Below are 23,105 nucleotides of genomic sequence, written 5' to 3' on the forward strand. Positions count from 1 at the left end.
ATCAGGTCATAAGAGAATTAATTAGCTCAGCCGTGGGAGTTTCTGAAGAATAAAGATCAGCTGAGAGTAATGAGTCCTAACAAATGGCTTCTGGTTAATGACTTAGGACTTAGATGCTTTTAAAAGTGCTGAGCTAAGTTTTATTGTTATTGCTTGTTTAATTGCTGCCAGGCAATGTGTGCCATGTCAGCTGTGATTCTAGGCAGCTCCAGGAGATGCAGACACAAGTGTCTCCACTTGTTGATCAAAAGAACCCTCAACCCTGGGCACATGATACTGCATTATCATGAGAATGGCCACAGCAATTTCCACAGCCATCTCCAGTGAGCTGTGCTAACACTTCTAAACCTTTATTTAGCAAGGACTAAGTTAAGTCAGCGAGCAATGGAGCTCACCTAAGAAATTAACTCAAAAAACCCCAAATGTAATAAAACAAACAGTTACTCTGTAGAACTTAAATAGGTATGTAGTTGAGCTTTTAACATATTCTTCTGCTCTTGGTGAATCCTGGGGTCAGGGGGATGGGTCAGGGCTTTCCTCACCATTGTCAGATGACTTATCTTGGTTGTATTGAAGCCTGGGTAGGACTTAGCTTTGAAATCTCAAAGAAATCTTCCTGGTAAGTATTCAAAATACAGGATTAGTGAAAGTCTTAGGTATTTATTAAAAATATTTAAATGAAATAGTAGTATTTCAGAAGTTCCCCTAGATGAACTACAAATGTTTCAATCTTCCCACCCTCCAATACTTTAAAAAATTAGGCAAATAGTTTAATATCTGATAAAAATTAAAAAGATCTGATGGCTTATATTGCTAACAATTTTAAGTGGATAGGAAATAGGTCAGGAATAAATCTGGATTTTGGCTTTTAAAGATGTTTCCATATAAATTCTTTCTTCGCTCATTTACCTGAATCTAAATTTACATTTGATTGGTTCTCTTCCATAAATCAGTGGAATTGGAAACAACTATGTTAAAAATAATTTCCTGAAAGAATTTGAGTGCTCATACAGCTATCAGCTGTTCAATAAATTTACAGTGTCCTTCACTCTTCACTTGGCAGTAAGATGGAGGAATAGCTTCTCTACAATTGTTTATTTAAATATCATGCTAAATTTGCCATGGTTTCCAAATATTTAGCATTTTAAGTTGCTGACTTCAGAAGGGTTTTGCCTCTATAAGGATTACAGGATTTGGAAAGAAATATGTTCTGAAATACAATTAAACCACTAAAGGATCATTACTGTTGGAGTAGCTGAGATGAGACTATGTCTCTGTTTTGCTTGTAGAGTTATAGGTACAAATCTTACACAGTAACAGTCCCCTGCAGAGTACCTTTCTGGTGATGGGTCATGCTTCACTGTGTTGAGTCATACTACTGATACTGAGTCTCTAGTCTAAAGGCAGCAGTTCTTCTAATTGGTTATTAATATTTTAAAAAAATAGGAATACTTTTCCATGTTTGTGCACTGAATTTTTATCTTTAGTGTTTGATTTATTATATTTCTTATAATCTAGTTTTGTCTTCCCAATGTCAGAAGCTCTTACATTATTTCTCTTCTTTGCATATGTTCTGAAAAAGTGAACATTTTTCTTTCCTATTTTAATGTCTGAAAAAAGGAGAACCCACATAATGTCTTGAAAAATACTAAATCTATAGCAAAATATGGTGCAAAGAATTCATTTGCCAATCTGGTATAAACAATCTTCTAATCAAAAAGTGTGTTCATGTACTAGGGTTTTTTGTTTCTTTTGTTGTTTTGTTTCGTTGGCAGTATAGTTGTGTCAACTGAGGTTGGATGAAAATGTGTGTGACAGTTTAATGAGTATTGCCATGACAACAAAACTTAGCAGTGCAAAGAAATGCTGAAAACCTTTTCACAGAGGATCTGGGATTAGTACTGCTGCTTTTAGGCTCAGTGTATCAGACACCCTGGAGTCACTGAACTTAACAGAGAAAGTTGAACATCACGAGGAGGTTATTTCAAGATTACCTAACAATACCACCTTCAGTGTGGTAGTAGGAAAACCAGCTCTTCTGCAAGAACAAATATGATTCAGCAACTAAAGAGATAAATGACCCAGCTGAACTAAGGTTTTAACAGTAGAGGAGATTGAAATACTTTTAAAAGAGACGTTATAGAGGAAGGACACAAAGAGCCATAAAGGATGTGCTGAACTGGATCAGAAGCTTAGTTAGAGTGAAGGTATGTCTGAATAGGGAGAAGAATTATCTTCCTGGAGCAGAAGAGAATATATATGCTTATTGTGTAGGTCAGAAGCCTAACACAAAGAGGGATAGGGTACAGTAAACACTGCAAAGTACTTGAAACCGAAGGAAAGCTACAATATCCACAAGATGACATTTGCTTCTGAGAGGGCAAGAAGCAAACTGAAAATAAATGATGATAGAACGCAATGAGTTAGATAAAATCCTATCAAACCAAACCAGGTGGGACAGGACTTCATCCTCAGTCAAGAGACACAATTCAGAGCAAAGCGCAGACAGATTCAAGATACTGGCAAGGAGCCCCCTCTTCCAACTTTGTATATCTCCACACCTTATATAATGAGCTAAACTTTCCAGTTAAACATTCCCCTTCCTTATACCCCAGCTCTCAGGTGTATGCAAAGGCTTCCGGGGAAACGGAGAACCACCAGTAGGGCGGGTACTTCATTTGTAAAACGAAGCTACTGCTGCTGCCAGGCATGCCATGTCCTCGCTGAAATCTGCTGAGGCTGTGCCGCTGCCTGCTGGAGCACAGCTGCACTACAGCTTGGAACACTACAAACTAGGGAGATTGCTTCTGGAAGTACTCTCTTTCTAAATCAGTAGTCATCAAGCATACAGAATGAGAGCTGACAATTTTTTTGGTTTCCCCCGCCCCCCATAGCCTACATCCTGAAATTCACTAATGGTATCTAAATAGCTGTTGAGATAGGATTGATCTGCCACTCAAAAATCATCTTTGTTCAAGACGTCTACTTGTTTAAGAAATTAGCCTAATGAAAGCTGGGACGAAATGTCTGTGCATATCTTCATGCTTAAGAAATGTATTTAAACCTATTCTTAAATGTGGGTAGATGGCAAAGATGTATTGATGTCAACTCGATATGATGCTAGAGTTTTATGATCCATAGAATAAATATGGAAAGGCCTACTTCTTAAATATTGTATTGGATTCAGTGATACATTTGAAATAAAAAATGACATGACTGTTTTACACCGTGTCACAGCCAGTGCTAGCTGTGTTTCCAAAGCTCACCTTACAGGAGTTGCTAAAGTATGTAATATTTTATATGTGGCAGATCTGTTCCCTGCTACTTGTAGTCTTGTGGTTGAATGTCACAGGACATAATACACTTTGAGTGTGGGTCCTGACCATATATTTGTCAATGATTTCTGCTGAAGTGATAGCTTATACCTTAGCAAAAGGGTTACTGGCAGGCTGAACAAGAAAATGCTTTTGCAAAAGACATTCTTATGCCTTCAAAATCAAATCAGATCTGCACTTTCTCCCTGGTCATTGTTAAGTCATACTATGTTGACTGACTTTGTAAGTCTAATAGTGGGAAATAGGGTAACTGTAGGATATACTTTCTATATCTGAAGAGGAGTTGTTGCTCCATCCATTATTCTTAGAAAGGGTTATCATAAAAGTTGTAAAACATTGGAAGAACCTACACTTCTGAACCAGTTCTTTTGCCATTAGTAACCCCTTGTTCTGGGGCTCAGCATGCAGAAGTGCACTGATACAAGAATGGTTGAGATATGGTTCCATTGAGTAATGGTTTCTCATTACTCTGTGGTGATATGTGGAGCTTTTCAGAGCAAATACAGAACAAATGTACTGTCTTTTAATCCTACACAGTGCCATATATTCCAACGGATTGCCTGATGAATATTCCTTTCTAACTACTTTTCGGATGACTGGGGCCACACTTCAGAAATACTGGACTATTTGGCAGATTCAGGATTCTTCAGGAAAAGAACAAGTTGGAGTGAATCTCAATGGTCAAATGAAAAGTGTTGAGTTTTCCTATAAAGGAGCTGATGGAAGGCACCAAACAGCATCATTTTTACATTTGCCTTTCTTGTTTGACTCCCAATGGCACAAGCTTATGATAATTGTGGAAGCAAACAGTGTCACACTTTTTATTGACTGTATTAAAATAGAGTCCTTAAACATAAAACCGAAAGGGAAAATCAACACTGATGGCTTTGCTGTGCTTGGAAAACTTAAAAATAATCCTCAAATTTCAGTTCCGGTAAGTTTCAAAACCTTTTATTTCTTCTAAAAGTGTTTTACATTAAATATGGGGTTTTGTTTTGTGGAATGCATATTTAAATTATTTCTGAAAGCAGAAATGGCAGAAAATAACTCCTTGGCAGGTAAGTATTAGCTGTGTTTTTTTAAATTTTGCACTTATACCTTGTAAGTTAAGAGATGACCCAGGTTATGTCTAAATTTCAATAATAAAAATTCCTAGACATCCCTGTTTTGTTTCAACTTTGAAGTAAAAGAGTAAAGTGAGACATAATTTTAAACTATACATCACACTGTTTGCAAAAAAAACGTGGACACAGGTTAACCAGTGTTGTGTAAATCTGAAAGGGAAAACACTACAACAAAAGAAGCATCTCATATTTCATCACCTCTGTATGTTTAGTTGCTGTATTGCATTGGATTGAAACCAGTTTTACATGAGAATGCCAGCAGAAAGCTGCCCCATGTGTCTGAAGGGATCTATCTAACATGCTGTTATAGATGTGGATGAGGAAATTTTAATAGCTGAAAGTTATACTAATTATGTTGAAAACAAGAGTTAGTCCTTGAAAATGTAATTAAAAATAATCAGCTGGAGCTGATAATGTGGAAATTAACATATTACAAATTAGCATATATCTTAGCTTTGCTAACTGCCCTGAGCAATACTGATAGATGAATGGATAGGTGGGATGATGAAAATATTACACATTACATATATTCTATTCATGTTAGTAGGATGAAAAAGATTCTATACCAATACTGTTTTCCTCTTTGGAAGGATAGATTACGTGCAGAGAAATCTATCTATATTAATGCAATAATTAATTAATGCAGTAATATCTATCAGTATTAATGCAATAATTTTACACAGCTGGTATTCAGTGCTAGAGCAAACTGTGCCCTCAAGTTAGACGTAGAGTCATCCCTTTAAAAACGAGGAGGGTTCCTTTGCCTCTCGAGGTAGTGATTCCAAATGGCAGCTGACAAATGAGGAGAGAGATGTGGCATCAAGGTCACCTTGGCCTTCTGTTGGTACTTTGACTGACCTTTGGCCAGGATTAAAAAAGTGAGAAAAAGCAGAAGAGCAATTTGCAATCTTATCCTCTTTCCTCTCCAGCCTGTGTTTTGCAGAGACTTTCTCTTTTCAGCAAGGTATAAAAATGAGCAGCAGGGCTCTTCAGGCATTTGGTGGGGAAGTGTGTGGCATTAAGTTTTTCCTGGCCTGTGTCTAAGACTGTACATCTTTAGGCACCAGTGTGGAGCTATGGTAATTATAGGACAACTTCCTTTAAGGATGAAAGAACAAAATGGAATTAAATAATTTTTATAACTCCCCATTTATAATAAAAAAATATTTGTTTATAGCTTTAGCATGTTTCTGGGAAGATTTGGTTGTATGAAATATATTCTATGAAAAAAACCAAAATCTTTGCGTGAGTTAGGCTTTAAAACAAGGCTATGATGCACACATCTTGACAAAAAGAATAATGAAACACTGGAACAAATTATCAGGGAAGACAGAAAGTAAGCATGACACCATATTCTTAAAATTAGTTTGGATGTCTAAAATTACACTTTATTTTAGACAGAACTGACTTAGGACTCACTTGATTGAATTGCATGGCCTGTGTTGGGAAGCCCAGAAAGGCAATGGTAGTGGTGCAACTTGATATTGCAATAATGTAGATTTAGGAAGCCCATATCCTCTGAAATGATGATAAAGGAATTACATAGTCAGACGGACTAGTAATTTTAAAATGTCTATTTATATTGCAGAAATTTCTGTTTTAGCCTGTGTACATTATTTCTCCTTAAACTGACTAAATAAATCTATGTTTGGAGCTATTCTAGTCTTTAACTTGCTTGACTGTAAGTTTAAATATCTCAACAGTCTTAGTTATTTAATATGCCCTAGGCACAGCTTTTAATTTACTCCCAGGCATTGTTAAAGTATATTACTTCCAGTGGTAGAATTTTAAAAGGACATAAATTATGTGTTTCCTATTCTTTTTTGCAGCATTCTAGTGAGGACCCTATTTATCTTGCAGAATAGGTCAACTTCTCAGAGGTGCACTGTAACACATATAATTTTAAAAGGGATTCTTTATTGCTTATTATTACTATGAGTGCCTAGGAGAATAATAGATAGAGTTCCATCTGAAACTGTGTCTTGCCTTTCAGCATTTATAAAGATTTATTCCAGGATTTCTGGAATGCTTTATGGAGGACAAATTTTTACACAGATTCACAGCTGCATTTTATCATTTTTTTGATAAAATATCTCAAAGTTTTATCTTTTTATCTAAAAGTAATTAATATAATCCATTATAAACTCTAAGCAAGATGAGATTTGGCATAATTTCAAAACTGAACAGGAATTTAATCGCTAAATTACATGTTTTTTATAGGAAGGTAAGGGAATTAATTTCTTCCTGCTCAAATTATAACTTCTGTGAGATTATATAATTGCCTTAATTCCTGTGATTTCAGAGGCATTACCATGCTTTTTTCATAATAGATATTAAACACTTTGCTAGAAGGGAATCTTGGTCATTATTTAATTGACATTTAATGCTGCTAACTAGCTCAGGGAAGCTACATGACTTGTAACATGTAAGAGGAAGTTGCTTGTCAATATTTGTTTAACAGGGATTAATTTACACCATAGAACAGATTGTGTCTGTTTACTGTAAAAAGTCACATCTTGGTTTTTTTTCACCCTGTGAAATTTCACATTCAGAAGGCTGAACCTTAGCTATGGAAAGCCAAATAACACCGGAATTGGCTGTAATGTTCAAAAGTTTTAAAAAAAAGGTGCAAGGAGAAAGAAGCTCTAAAAAAACTATTTTGGAGATGTTGAAAAATGGATAAAACATGTTTAAAATAGCTCTGGAATAAGATGCATTTTAAATATATGTAATTTATTCTTGGTCACTTAACATATGTACAAACAGTTGCCAGCAGACCTATCTTAGAACAAACATAAATGTCCTTGACAATGTATTGTAGAAAATCTCCACATGAAAAATTGTTTAGCTGAGTTGCACTTCCCCAGGAAGGGTGACTTCCCCTGGATCATCACCAAGCCAGCAATAGCCCCTATGGTACTGCTAAATGCATCCCTGTGACTGATTTTATCCTGAAAATACTACCCTACATATTTTAGGTCTCATTTGCATTTTACCCAACCTTCACTACTCTCAACTAAAACACTAATAAGACAACTGAATTACATGGTTGATATTGAGATGTGTGAAGATGGTGGGTATTTGCAGGAATTTCTGTAGGACTTAAGGTGACAAAACAGTGAACAGTCAGACACAGTTAATTATATCTGTGCTGACTAAGAAATAAAGATGAAACAGAAATTCTGTAGGAATCCTGACAAATGTATGTCAGGAATACTGACCTGTGACTCTTAAACATTCTTTGTAGTTTAACTCCAGATAGCAACTAAGTCCCACACAGCCACTTGCTCACTCTACTCCATGGTGGGATGAGAATTGGGAAAGTAAAAGTAAGGAAACTTGTGGATTGAGATAAAGACCCTTTAATAGGTAAAGCTCAAGCCATGCACACAGGCAAAGCAAAATGAGGAATTAATTCACCACTTTCCAATGGGAGGCAGGTGTCCAGCCAACTCCAGAAAAGCAGGGCTCCATCACATGTAACAGTGACTTGGGAAGACAAAGAGCATCACTTCAAACTCCCACTGCCCTTTCCTTCTTTTCCCAGCTTTATATTCTGAGCATGATGTCGTATGGTTTGGGATATCCCTTTAGTCTGTGGGATCAGCTATCCTGGCTGTGTCCCCTCCCAAGTCCTTGTGCACCCCTAGCCTCCTTGCTGATGGGGTGGGGTCAAGGGCAGAAAAGGCCTTGACTCTGTCCAAGCACTGCTCAGCAATAATAAAATCATCCCTGTGCTATCAACTCTGCTCCCAGCACAAATTCAAAACACAGCTCCATACCAGCTGCTGTGAAGAAAATAAACTCTACCTCAGGCAAAACCAGCACACCACCTTTGGGTTTAAAAGGTTACATTTTAATATCTTTGTTTATGATTACCCCTAAATTACCTGAGGTTCATTTCTGAAAACTTTATGACTGTACTTAATCCTTAATAACACTGTATATTGATATCAGTAGAACACCTACATGAGATGTCTTCAAAATAATGGCATTCTTTAAATCTTAACATAATCAACAAGATCATTGTGAAATACTGGCAAGGGAAAAGATACCTTGACAGCAAGGCTAGCACATATTTGACCTTCTCTCACATCTCCTAAATCAATGGGAAGCCAGTCACATATTTTACTACCTTTCCACCAGAAGAGTTTAATTTTTAGTTTTTAAAAAAAGTTGAGAGGTTTCAGCTTTTGTTTTATATAGCCTCAAGGCAAACAGAGTTAGTTCTTTTCATAGCTGGTACAGAGCTGTGTTTTGGATTTAGTGTGAGGATACTGTTAACACCTTACTCCTGTTTGGGCTGTTGCTATTGTATGGCTGCCTTGTAGTATTAAATTAGAATTAGTTCTTTCATATGTATATTATGGCACTCAATTGGCTATTATTATGATGGCTTGAAAATGAGGAGTGGATAAAGGAGGCAAAGAATTGGCTCACAGATGGTGGTGTCAGTTAACAGGTAAAAGAAAGAAGGGTACTCCTTCTGTTGTGCTCCAGTCTCAGCACTCTGGAAACTGCAATGACTGCAAACAAACAGAAGAGTAGAGATGTGATAAAGAGGATTTCAGGAGTGGCAGCACCTCAGCCGGTTTATGCCCCCTCTTTAAAAGACCTCCACAGTTAGGGGTGGGGGAATGCAGGGCAAAGCACTGCTCCACCTATAGCTATTGACATTAAATACCTAGCGTTTAATTCTCTGCGTAGTGTGCCAATATTCCACCTCTTACACGCTCGGCCAGCGTGACCCCTGACCCGAATTAACACGATCTTTTCTCCTTTGCCAGTTCGAGATCCAGTGGATGGTGATCCATTGCGACCCCCTGCGACCCCAGCGCGAAGGCTGCGGCGAGCTGCCGGCTCGGGTGAGACACCTGTCCTGGGCTGGGCTGGGCTGTGCTGTGCTGTCCTGTCCGCCGCTGCAGCCCGCGGGAGTCTCCTTTTTTTCTCCCCCTTCCTAGCCGGCGATGCTCTTTTTTACCATACCTGCCCAGTATTCGGTGCTTTTAGAAATCCAACCCCCTAGAGCAGCAGCAGCAGCCGCTGCCTCATTTTAACCCTTCCGTGACTTGCTGTCTGCCTCGCCGCTGGCGGGCTGCTCGGCTGGGCCCCTACGGGCGCTGTGCCTGGCAGGCGGAGGGGCTGTCGCGGCCGCCCCTCGGCATCGCCGCCGCACCGGGAACCTGCGGCGGGGGGGCCCGCGGGCGCGGCGGGGTCGGTGTCCGACCCGACAGCAGCGGGGCAAAGGGTTAAGGCGCTGCTGGCGCTCCGTCCTCGCTTGCCCGGCCGCCAGCCTTCCTCCAGTCCCCGCGACCCTGCCCAGGGCCGGGCCGCAGCCGGGAGGGGCTCCGGCCGCGCTCACCTTTCGCCCGCCCGCCCCGGCAGCCGCAGGCTGCTCCCTCCATCCATGGCCCGGCGCCTCCTGCCCCTGGGGCTTTTCCTACAGGCGCTTTGCCTCGGCCTGGCTCAAGTAAGTTTGTTCTAACTTTGTCTCTGCTTTATTGTTTTTTATGTTTCCTCCCTCGCAGGTTACCCAGACGGGAATCGAGGTAAGTGCGAGGGAGCGGACGGAGCTCGGGGTGCCGGTGCAGAGGGACCGAAGGCTGTTCTGCCGTGCCCTGGCGCCGACCTGCCGGAGGGCGCTTGTCCCGTGTCCCCCCAGCAGCCGCGGGTGACGCGGCAGAGGCGAGCTGACCGCAGGGCAGTGGTACCGCCTGTGCGCCTGCCTGCCGAGCACAGGGCGCGTAACACCGGCGGGGCTTGAGCTCCACATGCAGCTACCGCTGGACGGAATATTTCTGGGAATTCTGGTGTGCGGAGGAAATGTGTCCAGAGAAGCAGCGCTGTGGGAACCAAGGCACCGGGGCAGCCTCCAGCTCACAGAGCCCCGTTGTGGGGCCGCGGGCAAAGCTCACTCCAAGGAGAACAGAGCCCCCCATTATAGGCACAGAGACCTGGAGCTGCCTTTCCCTGAGTTTCCACAGGCTGGCGGCGCCTGCTACCTCCCCCCGGGAGCCCGGCGCTTGGAGAAAGCGCCTCTGTAGATATTAATGTAATCCCGAGGAGCCAGGGGAAACTGCTGAGCCTGGCAGTGAAGCAGGGGTGTTTTAAATTTTCGTTGCTAGTACGAACTCTCAGGAAAACTGTCTCTTTTGTGTTGGCAGAAAGAGTAATTAGTGTAGTGAATTTCCGTATTCGATTGGCAAAGATCACTTTCATTTCTGCCACCCTGTCATTGCCATGGGGCATTCAGATCCTGCTGCGTGGGGAGCGGAGCCCACCTGGCCCTGGCAGCATTGTGGGCACAGGGGAGTGGCTGGGCCCAGGGAGGGCGCTTTAACACCTTCCCCATTCCTTTGGTGAGGGCGGTGTTGCCAGTCAAAATAGGATATAGGGCCTATGATATACATGGGGTGAGAATGCAGGTCCTTGTCACACCTGTGACCTCCTTACTACCCCTAGCCTCTAAATGTGCTAGTCCCCACAGAATGGCTCCATGACTTGCCAGGCTCTAATTGCTCCTTTTTTTTTTACTCCTTTTCAGAGAGGCCCCCCTGGTCCACCAGGCCCCCCAGGTCCACCAGGGCCACCAGGAGTTCCCGGTATTGATGGCATTGATGTAAGTGTTTCCCATGCCCAGCCTAGTAAATAAGAAATGCTTTGAGCTGTATCTGCATTGTCTGACAGCCTTTGATCTTCAGGAGTTTGAATTTGGCTGCAGATACATGAAGGAATTGATGGGTCTCATGCTCTGTAGTAGGCTGGAGTGAGTGAGGGAAGCAGATTTTCAGATTATCTTTGGCATAGAAAACTCAGGATTATTTATTTTGTGTAATCAGCATCATATGCTGTGATTATCTGCCATTAATGGGGTGTAAGGGTCTTATAAATCTAATCTCAAAATGGATTACATAGTGATGCCCACTCGTACTAAATTATGATAAGGATTTGTGGCATTATTCCTGATAGGAGCTACTACATATGTTCCCTTGATTCCTGTCTGAAGTTTCTCTGATGATTTCTGTTAGTCTGTAATAGAAATTACGTGGATTTAATATTTATTTTCTACAATAAGAGTTCAGGATTATTTCTGATAATGTGTAAACCAGTGATTTTCATGAAAGACCATAAAAAGTTGTTGTAGTTCTGACTAATACCTTCCTTTTCATATCTTGGTAGGGGGAGAGAGGCCCAAAGGGCCCCCCTGGTCCACCGGTAAGTGATTTCAGCTAGTTTTCATTTGCTTCTGCTAGAGAAGAAATGTTGAGTTTTGTTTCTGCTTCCCTCTGTGAAACATGCTTAACTGTCCATTTAAATCCTGAAGGGTCCAGAAGGGGATGCAGGCAAACCAGGATCCCCTGGGTTGCCTGGAGAGCCGGGAGCTGATGTGAGTACAACTGATTTTCTAGAATTTTCTTTGTTTGTTTTCTTCAAGAATAAATAAATAAAGCACGAGGGCTGTCGGTGCTGCCACCTGGCCCTGCAGAGGGCACTGGGCAGTGGTCTCAGGGACGACTCATGCTGTGGCCTCTGGAAGCCACCTCTGGTCAAAGGGCAGAGCTGAGAGGGCATGAGGAAGATCTGCTGATGCATCTTCCTGTCCTGTGCAAAATAATAGAGAAGACTGAAGTTTCAACATCATCTAGTGTTGATGGCCTGTTAGGTCATACCTCTTGAATAAGTTTGTGGCTATAAAAATGCCTTCAAACATTTTTTGGAAACTTAATATTTCTCTCTTTTGAGAGCACTGTTAAAAAGCACTTCTTGTTATGAAGCAAGATTGTTGCATTAGTACTTAGATGTTATGCCAGGAGGTAGGCAAGCTTATGTTTAATTTACAAAAGCTTTTAAAATTTTAAAAATTTAAAATATCATAAATAAATGTTATATACCATAAAACAGTGTGTTAGAGGATATTGCAAATTATTTAAATGAAAAAGCCTAGTATATATTTAAGGTTGCAATGCTGTTAGAGGTTAATATTTAATTTGCTCTTGGGAAGAGATTTAGTGGACATGGAGCTGGAAGAGTCTTTAATTAAACTGTTCAAATTGTAAGAGGAAATGGGCTTTGTGAGTGACATCTTATACCACTTCACATCTTCCTAAAAAAATACAGGCCCACAACCCCTATAAGCAGATCTTTAAAAGTCATTGCCTCTTATAATTTTCACTTAAGGCATAGTTTTATTTTCCTTACCAAAATTAATGGGAACACAATCACATGAAACAGAACACACTAAACTCAGCTCAGCTTTTGGTATCTGTTCACACTTGTATATTCCCTCATATTAGTGGATGAGTGAAAAATGTAATACTAGAGTACAGTCGTTTGAAATATTGAACCTTTTTTATTTTCACTTGAAGAAAAAAAAGGAGACCTTATTGTACTTCCACTGTGCATTCAACCTTTAATTCGTGTTTTAGATTTATAATACCTTCTGTGTTTAATTGGTGAGGCAGTTCTGACTTTTTAAATTGCATTTTATTTGAAAAATTATTTCAGTGTCAGGTTTAATAGACTGTAAAAAGGTACTTTACAGTAATTGCTTGTAATGATCATGTAAGCTTTCAAAATCAAATTGTCGGAACAATTGTGTGAACACTGACTTGCTGGAAGCATACCAAAAAAAGTGGAAGTGTACAAAAAAAAAAAAAAGTAATAGATGTAAAAGAAAAGCTTTTCTGGATATCAGGAAATTTCTAAACCATATAAGCTGACTATAAAATCGGAAACAAAAGGAAAAATAAGAACTCCAAATGAATTCCTGGTTATAATACCATGGTTAGTTTTTAATTTTAGCCAGATAGACAAGTTCAAAGGGTAAATTTAAATTCAGCCTGGCAGCTTTCTGGGTTTTTGTTTTATGTTGTTGTCAATGAAACTTTTATTTGAAATGGACAACACTGACAGTTTTGGTTTTAACCTTAGCCATGAAATAAATTCATCAATCTCCTATTAAGAGAGAGATTTAATTAATCACTTTATTTAATTGTGATATAGCTGAGTAATTCTTGAAGATATGTATCACAGGCACTGATGTTTGTCACTAGAAGCTAGCACTTTGAACTTGTGCAGTTCTATCTGCACATGTAAATAAATATTTGGATTGCAAGGCTCCTGCAGTTACTAATCTCATTTAATAGTCTCGTTTTTCCATGTTGTAGAATGTTTTTTGTTGTGATTAAGAAAAACACATAACCCTTGAATTAACATTGTATAACTTACTTCCAAAGGGATTCACAGGACCTGATGGCTCACGTGGACCCCCAGGACCAAAAGGACAGAAGGTAGGAACAAAATTATTCATGAAATGATGGATTTTTTTTAAAGCAGCATTTTTGTTTGTCTCTGTGTGACTAATAAGATGCTGCAGCCTTTCTTACAATCCTAACATACCTATGGAATACACATGTTCTGGGCCCTTTTCACACAGCACAAAGAAGGTTTCATTCCCACAGCCAGCAGTAAGGAATGGTGGCTGGCATCACATTGTTGACATTAAGGTTGAGCATCTTCAGTAAAGTTGAGACCCTTTCCATCTTGTATTACAATTGTGCCATCGTAATCTGCAGTGTGAACCAGCCCAGTGAAATCTGACTTCATCATCAATTAAACAAATTAAATATAAATCAGAAGTCAGAGTAACAAGCATGCTTGAGTTTTTGAGGGGTGGGGGAATAAAAGGCCAGAGGCTGTATCTTTTTAATACTGAGAAAATCTTGCCTTTCTATCAAGTCTTACTGAAACCAGCATAGCATTAATGAAGTGAATAATACTTGCAGACTATGTCCACTAAATTATATCCTCCAAAAGGTGAGAGAACATCTTCCTGTATATTGTTTACAAAACTTGATGCTAATGCCTCTTAAAACCTAATTTTTTATCTTTTAAAGGGGGAGCCAGGGCAGCCGGGTGCTCGTGGACTTCCAGTAAGTAATGCATTTAGAGGATTTTTACATCTTAAGTATTATTATGAAGGCTTTTTACCACTAAATGTAGTGAAGAAAAGTCCAATATTATTTCTGAGGTTTCAAAGAACTCATAAGTTACAAAAGTAGTACTTTAGGGAACAGTTTTGTCTTTATATCTAAGCGTGCAAATATTACTGAAAGTTTATGTTTGGTTTGTATGCTGTAGAAAAGAAAGGAGCATGTGTGATGGAGTCCCAAGTTTTGGACTTACACCATTCTTTTCCATCTCTGTGAAAATGCTATGGAGATGAGAGAGCCCATGTTTCATTTGCATATGGGAGTCTACAGTTACTCCTGTTTTCAACCTCTTGCCATGTGTTTAAATGGCATCACTGAAGTGTAAATTCTGTGAGACTCCTTGTGCTATTTGGCAATTCTGTATGAAAACAGGCCAAAATATCAGAAAGGGTACTGTTCCAGTTAGCACACAGATGGATCTAACATCCATTTTTAGGGACTGAAAATAATTGTAAGTTTTAGGAGTTTTGCTGGTAGAAGAAGGGAATGATGGTTGGCATGTAGGAATTTAGCTTAGGAAAAAACCTCAAGGAAGATGAGTAAATAACAAGATGACTAGAATAAATTGCAATAAGAATGAATATAATTAAAATTTAATGAAAAATTAGATTTAATTTGGAGAAATTATTTAAATTAAATAGAAGGGGTATGGTATTCCAGTATAACACTCCTTGTGTATTTGTATTTTTGACCTTTTCCTATTAACTCTCATTAAATTTATATTTAACAATTATTTTGATAGATGGCCAAAGAGAAAATGATAAAGGTATTCTTGAAGGTGTGACATTATAGATATGTTCAAACTCAAGATAAATCACTTTGTGGACACTTTAATTTTAATGGATGCTCATTCTTACCTGAACATTTGGAAAATAGGTCATATAATGGCTGGCTGGTCTGCAGGCTCAATATATGAGTTGAATGTACTCACAGAAAATAGCAGAATTGAGGTAGCTTCTAGGTAGACTGAAACCCCTACATTTTTCTGGTAGAGGCTTGAGGTGATTTTCTTTTTATTTTTTCCCCTTTTTTTTTTTTTTCCCCTTTTTTTTTTTTTTTTTTTTTTTCTTTCTTTGTTTTGTTTTTGATGTCAACTAGATGTGGAAATAATTTCTGGTTTATATGCCATGCACATTACAACATCTAGCTGCAAAGAAGAGGTAGTTAAGCTCTGTCAGGTGTTTTTGCTCAGATGATATGGGAAAAAATGATTGGAGGGATGGACCACCTATCCTATGAGGAAGGGCTTAGAATATTGTGATTTTTCAGCCTAGAAAAGACATGGCTTGGGGATGACCTAATTGCAGCCTTCCAGTACCTGAAGGGACCCTACAAGAGAGCTGGAGAGAGGGTTTTTAAAAGGGTATGTGGTGGCAGGACAAGGGGAAATGGTTTCAAACTGGAAGAGAGTAGGTTTAGATTAGATACTAGGAAGCAATTCTTTGCTGTGGGGGTGCTTAGGCACTGGAACAGGTTGCCCAGAGAAGATTTGGATGTCCCATCCTTGGAAGTGTTTACGGCCAAGTTGGATGGGGCTCTGAGCACTCGGGTCTAATGGAAGGTGTCCCTACTCATGGCAATTTGAACTAGGTGTTCTTTAGTCTCCCTTCCAAAAAAAGCCATTCTGTAATTTTATGATAGGAGAAAATGGGGAAATAAAACTGAATTGCTGAAATACTTCAATAAAGTACTGGGGCATTTTAGCCTGTCAACTGAAAGAAAAACTGAATTGGGGAAAACGTACATAATTTTAGCTCACCTCTTACAGAATAATGCAACAACAATTAATTTAAGACCTTGCAGAATAAGTGTGTGCATAAAACATGTATAAAGAGGGTTAATCTCTTTTCGGAGGTAGAGACGTTAATTTGGGAAAGCAGGAAACTGGACCAACTTGTCAAGGTAGAATGCTGATTCTTTTCAGAGCAGCAGGACTTTTGTCACCATATTTTGAGGCTGTAAAAGCAATAAATCTGATAAGATTTTGGACCATTGTTCAAAGCTGAGTGATTTTGTTTGCCCTGAGACTTTCAATCCTAAGGTGGTAACGCTTCAGTGAACCTCAGTAGGAATTGCCTTTGGAGTTGTTCTGCCTCTGCTTAATAAGCAACTGAAGCTTGTATTCTCAGGTGAATCCACAGGAATATTTATAATGAGGAAAGGAGAATTCCAATTTATTTAAAGGAAGAGAAAGGATGGATATACTTAGTCTACTCATGTCATTACCCTTGTACTTATTAAGATTTATCCTTAGACCTCACATGTTAGGAAAAAAGCCTAGTGATTGATTTTGTAGCTCCATAGTTGGCTAACCCATACATGCTGAGTCCATACTGAGAGATTAATGCTCAAAATAAATCTTCCAGGAAAGCATATATAAATGCAATTTTCCCTCTGATGAATGGCTGTATGCTACTGAAGAAATTGTGCAGCTACTGGAATATTCTCAAAATGGCCAGCACTGGTCATCTGACCTTTAGTGAGATTATACCTATTAACAAAATCCACAAAAATGAAAAAAACAAACCAACAACAACAAACCCCATAACCCCTCTACCTAAACAAACAAAAGACTCCCTGTAGAACCCAACAAAACCCATCCAAACAAAACAAACAAAAAACCCAAGTAGAAATGGTAGTGCTGGAGTGCAATTGTTCTGATTTTCAGATTCAGAGACTTTTGAAAAGCTCGTACTACAAATGTAGTAAGCTGTTTAACCTTTGCACTTCTTTGGTTTGATCCATGAATACTCATTTACCAGAAACATAGTGAGCACAATTATGAATCTGCATACTGTCTACATGATTAATTGAGTGCTTAGGTGTAATTATGCACTGCTTTGAATACTGTCAGCGGCTTTTTGCAAGTGGAGTAGTCCCTGGATAGTTACCCAAAGACTTCATTTTTCACAAAACCTCTTGCTTAAGTTGTTAAAATGCTCAATGCAAACAGAAAATCAGAAGCCTTGGGTACAATACTAATTAGTTTTTAATTATTATCACTGTTTTTCATGCTCCTCCAGTGATATTTATCTGCCAAGTTAGGACTTCTGGTTATCTTCAAGAATGCATATTAAGGACATAAAGTTTTATATACAGTGTTTGCTTCTCTGCTTCTGTCACCTTTTCTTCCCCAGAATGTACCCTGACAATCTTCAGTTATCATCCCCTTTTTTTACATTTTTTCCTGTTTCATCATTTTGCTTTAATTTATTCTCTTTGTCTCATCTCTTTGGCGGATAATTTTTCAAAGGACAAGATTATAAAGTTCTTAGAATTCTTGTGATTGATTCAAGTAATATTTTTCTTCAAGTAATTTAAATTTGCTGATCTCTCTGATGTGTCCTGGTAGATGGACCTGGGGCTGTTACATTAAGTGCATGTATTGCACTCTTCAGTCCATTCTTTCTTTTAGTTCCCTCTACCTTTTCTGTGAGCTGATATTTTCCTAGTGGTTTACACATGTGGCGTATGGGTAGGACTATGTGTATTTAGTGACAGAGAATTTGAAAATATTTTAAGGTCTACTAAAACACAGTGTCCAGCACAGGGTACACTTGCAAACACTAGGCTCTTTGTGGTGGATGGCAGGGGTACTTACCAGATTGCAGGGTAGGTGCCTCTGAGGCAGGGGATTGCAGACTCTGGGTTGCTGGCCAGGCCTGTGCACTCCATGTGCTCCATGGGTCAGATGAGCACCCCAGGCTGTGTGGAGAAGTTTTCCCTTTAGGACACAGACAGAGGAAGGAACATGGGCAGCTGGTTGGGACAGGAACTGCTGAACAGCTCTGTTTATGTCCTTACTGATGATTGCCCTGGAGCTGCTCTCAGCTTTGCAACTTGGTCAGCTCGTAAGGTGTTCATGGCCAGAAGGGTGGAGTAGCTGTGTGAGGAGGCATTGATTGCTGGGGGAGAGTCCCTGCTTTTTGCTAGGAAAGGTGAGGAGATGCAGAGGAGGGGACAGTCTTCTCCTGGGCTGTTGTGTGGGCTGGGCACAGTGGCTGTAGCTGCTTCTCTTGGCATCATTGACCTTCCTTGCCTCTGTTAGGGGCTGTGTTAGGAAAGGGTACTCCAATGAAACCTGCAAGCAGGTGGTTTCCTTCTTTTAGAGGCAGGGGATATTATAATATTGAATATGTGATGCAGTGATAGTTTGATTTGTATAGTCAAATATAGATATGCATAATATGATGAATTGTAGCAAGGAAGTGTGAAGCAATAGCAAAGGGATTATGTAGGTTATGCAAGCTTACTTTCTGCTGTGTATTAAATGGTTAAAATGGAATGATTCTGTTGAATGCTTGAAATTTTCCTTGTGTTATATGACTTTTCTAAACAGGTTTACAAATACAGCCCTGGATTGATATTCTGTGGCTTTTTTACTCACATTCAGCCCAGGTGCCTGATTACTTCAAATCTCCCAAATATTTAAGTATATTTGGGATTTTGTATTTTAGTATTTCATACATATCACCAACACTGTTCTCCATAAAATTTTCCATTTGCTTTAATAATGCAAGACCGAGTGATCTGTTTTCTTAGAGGGAGTATATCATCCAAATAGACAGAAACACATTTGTATCTTGGACACTCCTTGTTAAAATGATTGAGAACAACACTGATGGAAAATGTAAACAGCAGAAGTTTGGTGTTCTTTCTCATTACCAAAAAATGTAAGTTTAATGGATTTAGGCCTCAGGGAAAAAAGTTCACTTTTATTATCAATGCAAATGTAGAAGGAAACCAAATTTAGAAGGAAATTATTATAGCATAGATATGTTTATCATGGTACTTGATAATTAGTTAAACACAAAGCCTTTAATGTCTTCATTCCCTTGTGGGAGTATATATGTTTATAAATATGTGTAATGATACTGCAAGGCAAATTAATCAGTAATTTAATATCCTCTACTGACACTGATTACCTATTAATAAAATTGATTTTTAACAGTAGTTAAACAAGTTTTCAAAGCGATTTGGCAGAATCAAATGAGGTCTTTTTTACACCTTTTTTTTTTCTGAAATACTCTATTCTTGGAAAACAGCTTTACTAGGTTTACTAGGCAACCCTCCCCATATTTCTAATCTCTTTTTTTCATATTTCACAGGGCAAGGGGCTTCTTGGACCACCTGTAAGTATCAATTTTACAATTCATAAATATATTGTTCAATGAATCTGCTTGAAAATTTAATAAAGCTATTATACTGTAATTAAAAGTAATTCAGTGAAAAAAAGAGATGGTTTTATCCTGATGTTCTATGTCTATTATGTATGTTTTCTTCAGCTACCCCTGAGGTGTTGTGTAGGTATATGGGGCAAGAATACTGGTGTCTGAAGGCATGTTTTTTTTTTTTTTTTTTTGTGAGATTTACATGTTCTCAGTCCTTGGATGTTTGTAATATAGATGTTATTTGGTATAAAAATACTATTTACCTTGGTTGTTGCAGGGTCCAGCTGGTGCAGCAGGACTTCCCGGGGAAGTAGGTCTTGCTGGTCCACCTGTAAGTACTACTGTGTTTGCTGAAAATGCAGGTTTATTCAATTGCTACAAGGTACTTAAAGAAAAAATGGGCCATCTAAATACTATTTGGACAATCATAGCATTTTCAAACGTTTTTTTTTTCTTCTGCAGTGATTACTGGTAGAAGAAGGATTATGTTTGAAGCTCATCAGAAATAAGAACAATGCGTAGCACAAAGTCAGGGCCACCTGTCAGATTAGAATTAAATGTTTCAGAGCGTCCCATACTCTACATCTCTTATTCAAGGAAAGCTGAAATCAAAAAGCAGACCTGGCAGAAATACAGGAAATGTAAACCTTGACTACTTAAACTACTGATTTTCATTTGCATAGCAGTGAGCATGGCAATTCAGTATTTCTTCTCTGTCTCATTTTAAGTGTGGCTCCATCTATTGACCTTACTGCTGAACTGTGCACTCAGTTTTGCCACACTTGCATTTTGACACCACACTTTACTGAAATGGAAGCAGAAACCTATTGGTACTTTTCTACTTGAAATCTGAAATAGCATTAAAATTTTGTTTAATAAGACCTACTTTTAAATGCAATTATATAAATGAATTAAAGAAGAATATTAAAACCTGCAAATTTGCTTCAGAAGATGATCCATCTAGCTCACTGTCTTGTCTGTAGGAGGGGCAAGAATGGAAACCAAGGGAAGTGTACAGGCTTTTTATAAAATGGCATTTTTCTGTCATACTGGCACACATTCTGGAAGTTAGTTGGTAGTTCAGAGACTGTCTGCATCAGAAATCATGTCTGTAATGCCTTTTCAAAAGCTGCATGTGAGGCTACCTCCATTAATGCAGTCAGTATCTGAATCTATTTATATCCCTTACCTCCACAATACATTGTTATGATGAGTCCCACAATGAAATTATGCATTACATGGAAAGGAATGGCTCTCATGTTTTGAGATTTAATCATTTTTCTATATTAATCTTGTTTATTGCATTTATGACTTAGTGAAATGTAAAAAGTAATATTGAAAAGACAATATTAAGTTAAAAGGTGGTCTCTGCCCAATTATTAAAACTATTTTAATTACAAACCTTCAAAAAAATAATTTGCAGAGGTTTTACATTGTCTTTACTTATGAGAGCACTCAGCATCAAAATTTCACAAACAGGAAAAAATTCTAACTTGGTAAATTCCTCTTGTGCTCTGAAAAAGTGGATTTTTCTCCTCTATCTACTTTTGCCAGTTACTAGAATTCTCTTTGTTCATGTCTTAATAGCAGTTATAGAGGAGGAGTGCATAGATGATCCTATGGTCAGATGTTTCAGATTTCTAAAGCAGGCAAAAATGTTTTGGTTTTCTTGTGACTCCTATTTCACAACATGGCTGCCATTCTACTGAAAAAAATAGTTTTCCCATTCTTTTCTGGGAGCCATGTTGTGGGTTGATGTTTTAACTGCCTACCCAGTCTGTCCTTCTGTAGCCACTTAATTTCTCACTGTTGCTGTGTGCTCTGATTATTTGACTGCTGGTTCTTATTACTACTATCAATCAACTAAATTATTTTACCCTTTTTAAGGGAGATCCAGGAAAAAGAGGACCACCAGGGCTACCAGGACCTCCAGGTCCTCCAGTAAGTGATATGTTTAATATGTGCTTACATCTGAATTTTGTGTTGTTGCTGCTTGAACAAAACTTCTCCCCAAGTTCGACAGCTGAATACTGACTCTAGGATATAAGAAAGATTTTGATCTTCCAGTTAGAAAGCAAGTTTCCACTCTTGATGGTTATAAAAAGGTAGTTTGAAATGCAAATTTTGTAACTTTCGTCATGATGCCTTCCCATTTCTGTAAACTGCAAATACACAGGTTTTAAATTCCCCTGTGAATCATAATACTGTACATGTAATCTTTGTTGGGCCTCACTGGTATTACTTCAGTAGAGGCAGGCTTTTCTCTATTAGGAGAAGAAAAGAATATTTGGCTTATGAGACAGAAATATACACTTCCAGGTGGGTTGAGTTCTGATGTCTTTCTTGCAATCAGATCTGCTACTTGCAAGGAATAAAAGAAAGCTTTACAGCAGTGCTTTGCCTCTCCAGGGGAACAGCTAGCTTTTTTTTTAACCTCTTGGGAGGAGGGATGTGTGTTATGCCTTTATCTTGTGGTAATTTACCTGCCCAGAGAAATAAAGTGGAGAGTTTGGCAGACACGTCTCAGTCTGGGGGCTGGGAAATGCAAACCACTGGGAAAGGCATTGTGCTGATGTCTTTTTAAAAGCTGTACTATTCCTCTGCTGGGAACCTCCTCCCCCCACTCTTTAGGGACAGACTCTAAATACATATGCTTTATTTATGCCATGTTTCTTGTTTTCATGAAAGTTGCCAGAGAATTGGCAGCAGCATTTTAAAAAACATGAATGGTAAATTGGAGAAGAGTCGTTTAGAAACAAGTGGAATTGAGTCCTTAAACAGAGGTGTATAGTGCTTCTGTTCCTTAAAGTTCTGGCTGGTTCAGGTTTCTGAAGTGCCACAGTCCCACTCCAGTTGATGACATTATGGACCCAAATACTCTTGGCTTTTTAAAAATCCTTGTGCATGTAGGAAGACCATTCTTTAAGGAGCTCATTCCTTAAACTCTCCTGTGCTTTTGTCTGAAAACAGTGTGATCCCTCCCACAGGGCTTCAGAGAATCCAGCTGCTGCTGTGAAATAATATTTCTCCCTGTTGTGCCTCATAAACCTCCTGTTAGCTTCCATCAAGTATTTGATTTAATATGAGAAAAGGCCTTCCCCCACTGAGTCCATCTTATTGTACACTCATGTCTAGTTATTACAACTGTCATCTACCAATACTTTTGGGAAAATTGTTTTCCCTGTAAAAATAATTTTCTCTGTAAAGACCTGAATCTTTTGGTGAATGGCACTAAGTTATAGAAATTGCCATGGTTTCCTGTAGGAAACTAATGGGGTTTGGACACATTTGTTCTATATTTAACAGAAAGTATGTTTGAGGTAGTTTAAAAAGCAAGAGAAATATTTTGGGGTTTTTTTTGAAAACTTATTCTAAGTTAGAGGATAGGACCTGCAGTCCTATAATAAAATCCTACAGTTACGGTGCTTTTCATGTGAGAGATCCTTTGGTTGATTGTATTTCTGATTCTAGGTCTAGATAGTA

At 38.9% G+C, this 23,105-nt stretch overlaps 1 protein-coding gene across 1 annotated transcript in view; it reads left to right on the forward strand.

The window, feature by feature from the left end:
• COL9A1 (collagen type IX alpha 1 chain) overlaps positions 1-23,105 on the forward strand; it is a 61,383-nt gene that overhangs the window by 4,812 nt on the left and 33,466 nt on the right. The window contains exons 5-15 of the mRNA XM_053973218.1: positions 3,873-4,269; positions 9,247-9,324; positions 9,988-10,008; positions 11,004-11,078; positions 11,639-11,674; positions 11,784-11,846; positions 13,696-13,749; positions 14,356-14,391; positions 19,560-19,583; positions 19,900-19,953; positions 21,510-21,563. Of these exons, the coding sequence (XP_053829193.1) occupies positions 3,873-4,269; positions 9,247-9,324; positions 9,988-10,008; positions 11,004-11,078; positions 11,639-11,674; positions 11,784-11,846; positions 13,696-13,749; positions 14,356-14,391; positions 19,560-19,583; positions 19,900-19,953; positions 21,510-21,563 (892 nt within the window). The remainder of the gene's footprint in view (positions 1-3,872; positions 4,270-9,246; positions 9,325-9,987; positions 10,009-11,003; positions 11,079-11,638; positions 11,675-11,783; positions 11,847-13,695; positions 13,750-14,355; positions 14,392-19,559; positions 19,584-19,899; positions 19,954-21,509; positions 21,564-23,105) is intronic.

This window comes from Vidua macroura, chromosome 3, assembly GCF_024509145.1.
Source record: "Vidua macroura isolate BioBank_ID:100142 chromosome 3, ASM2450914v1, whole genome shotgun sequence".
In the NCBI taxonomy this organism is placed as follows: Eukaryota; Metazoa; Chordata; class Aves; order Passeriformes; family Viduidae; genus Vidua; species Vidua macroura.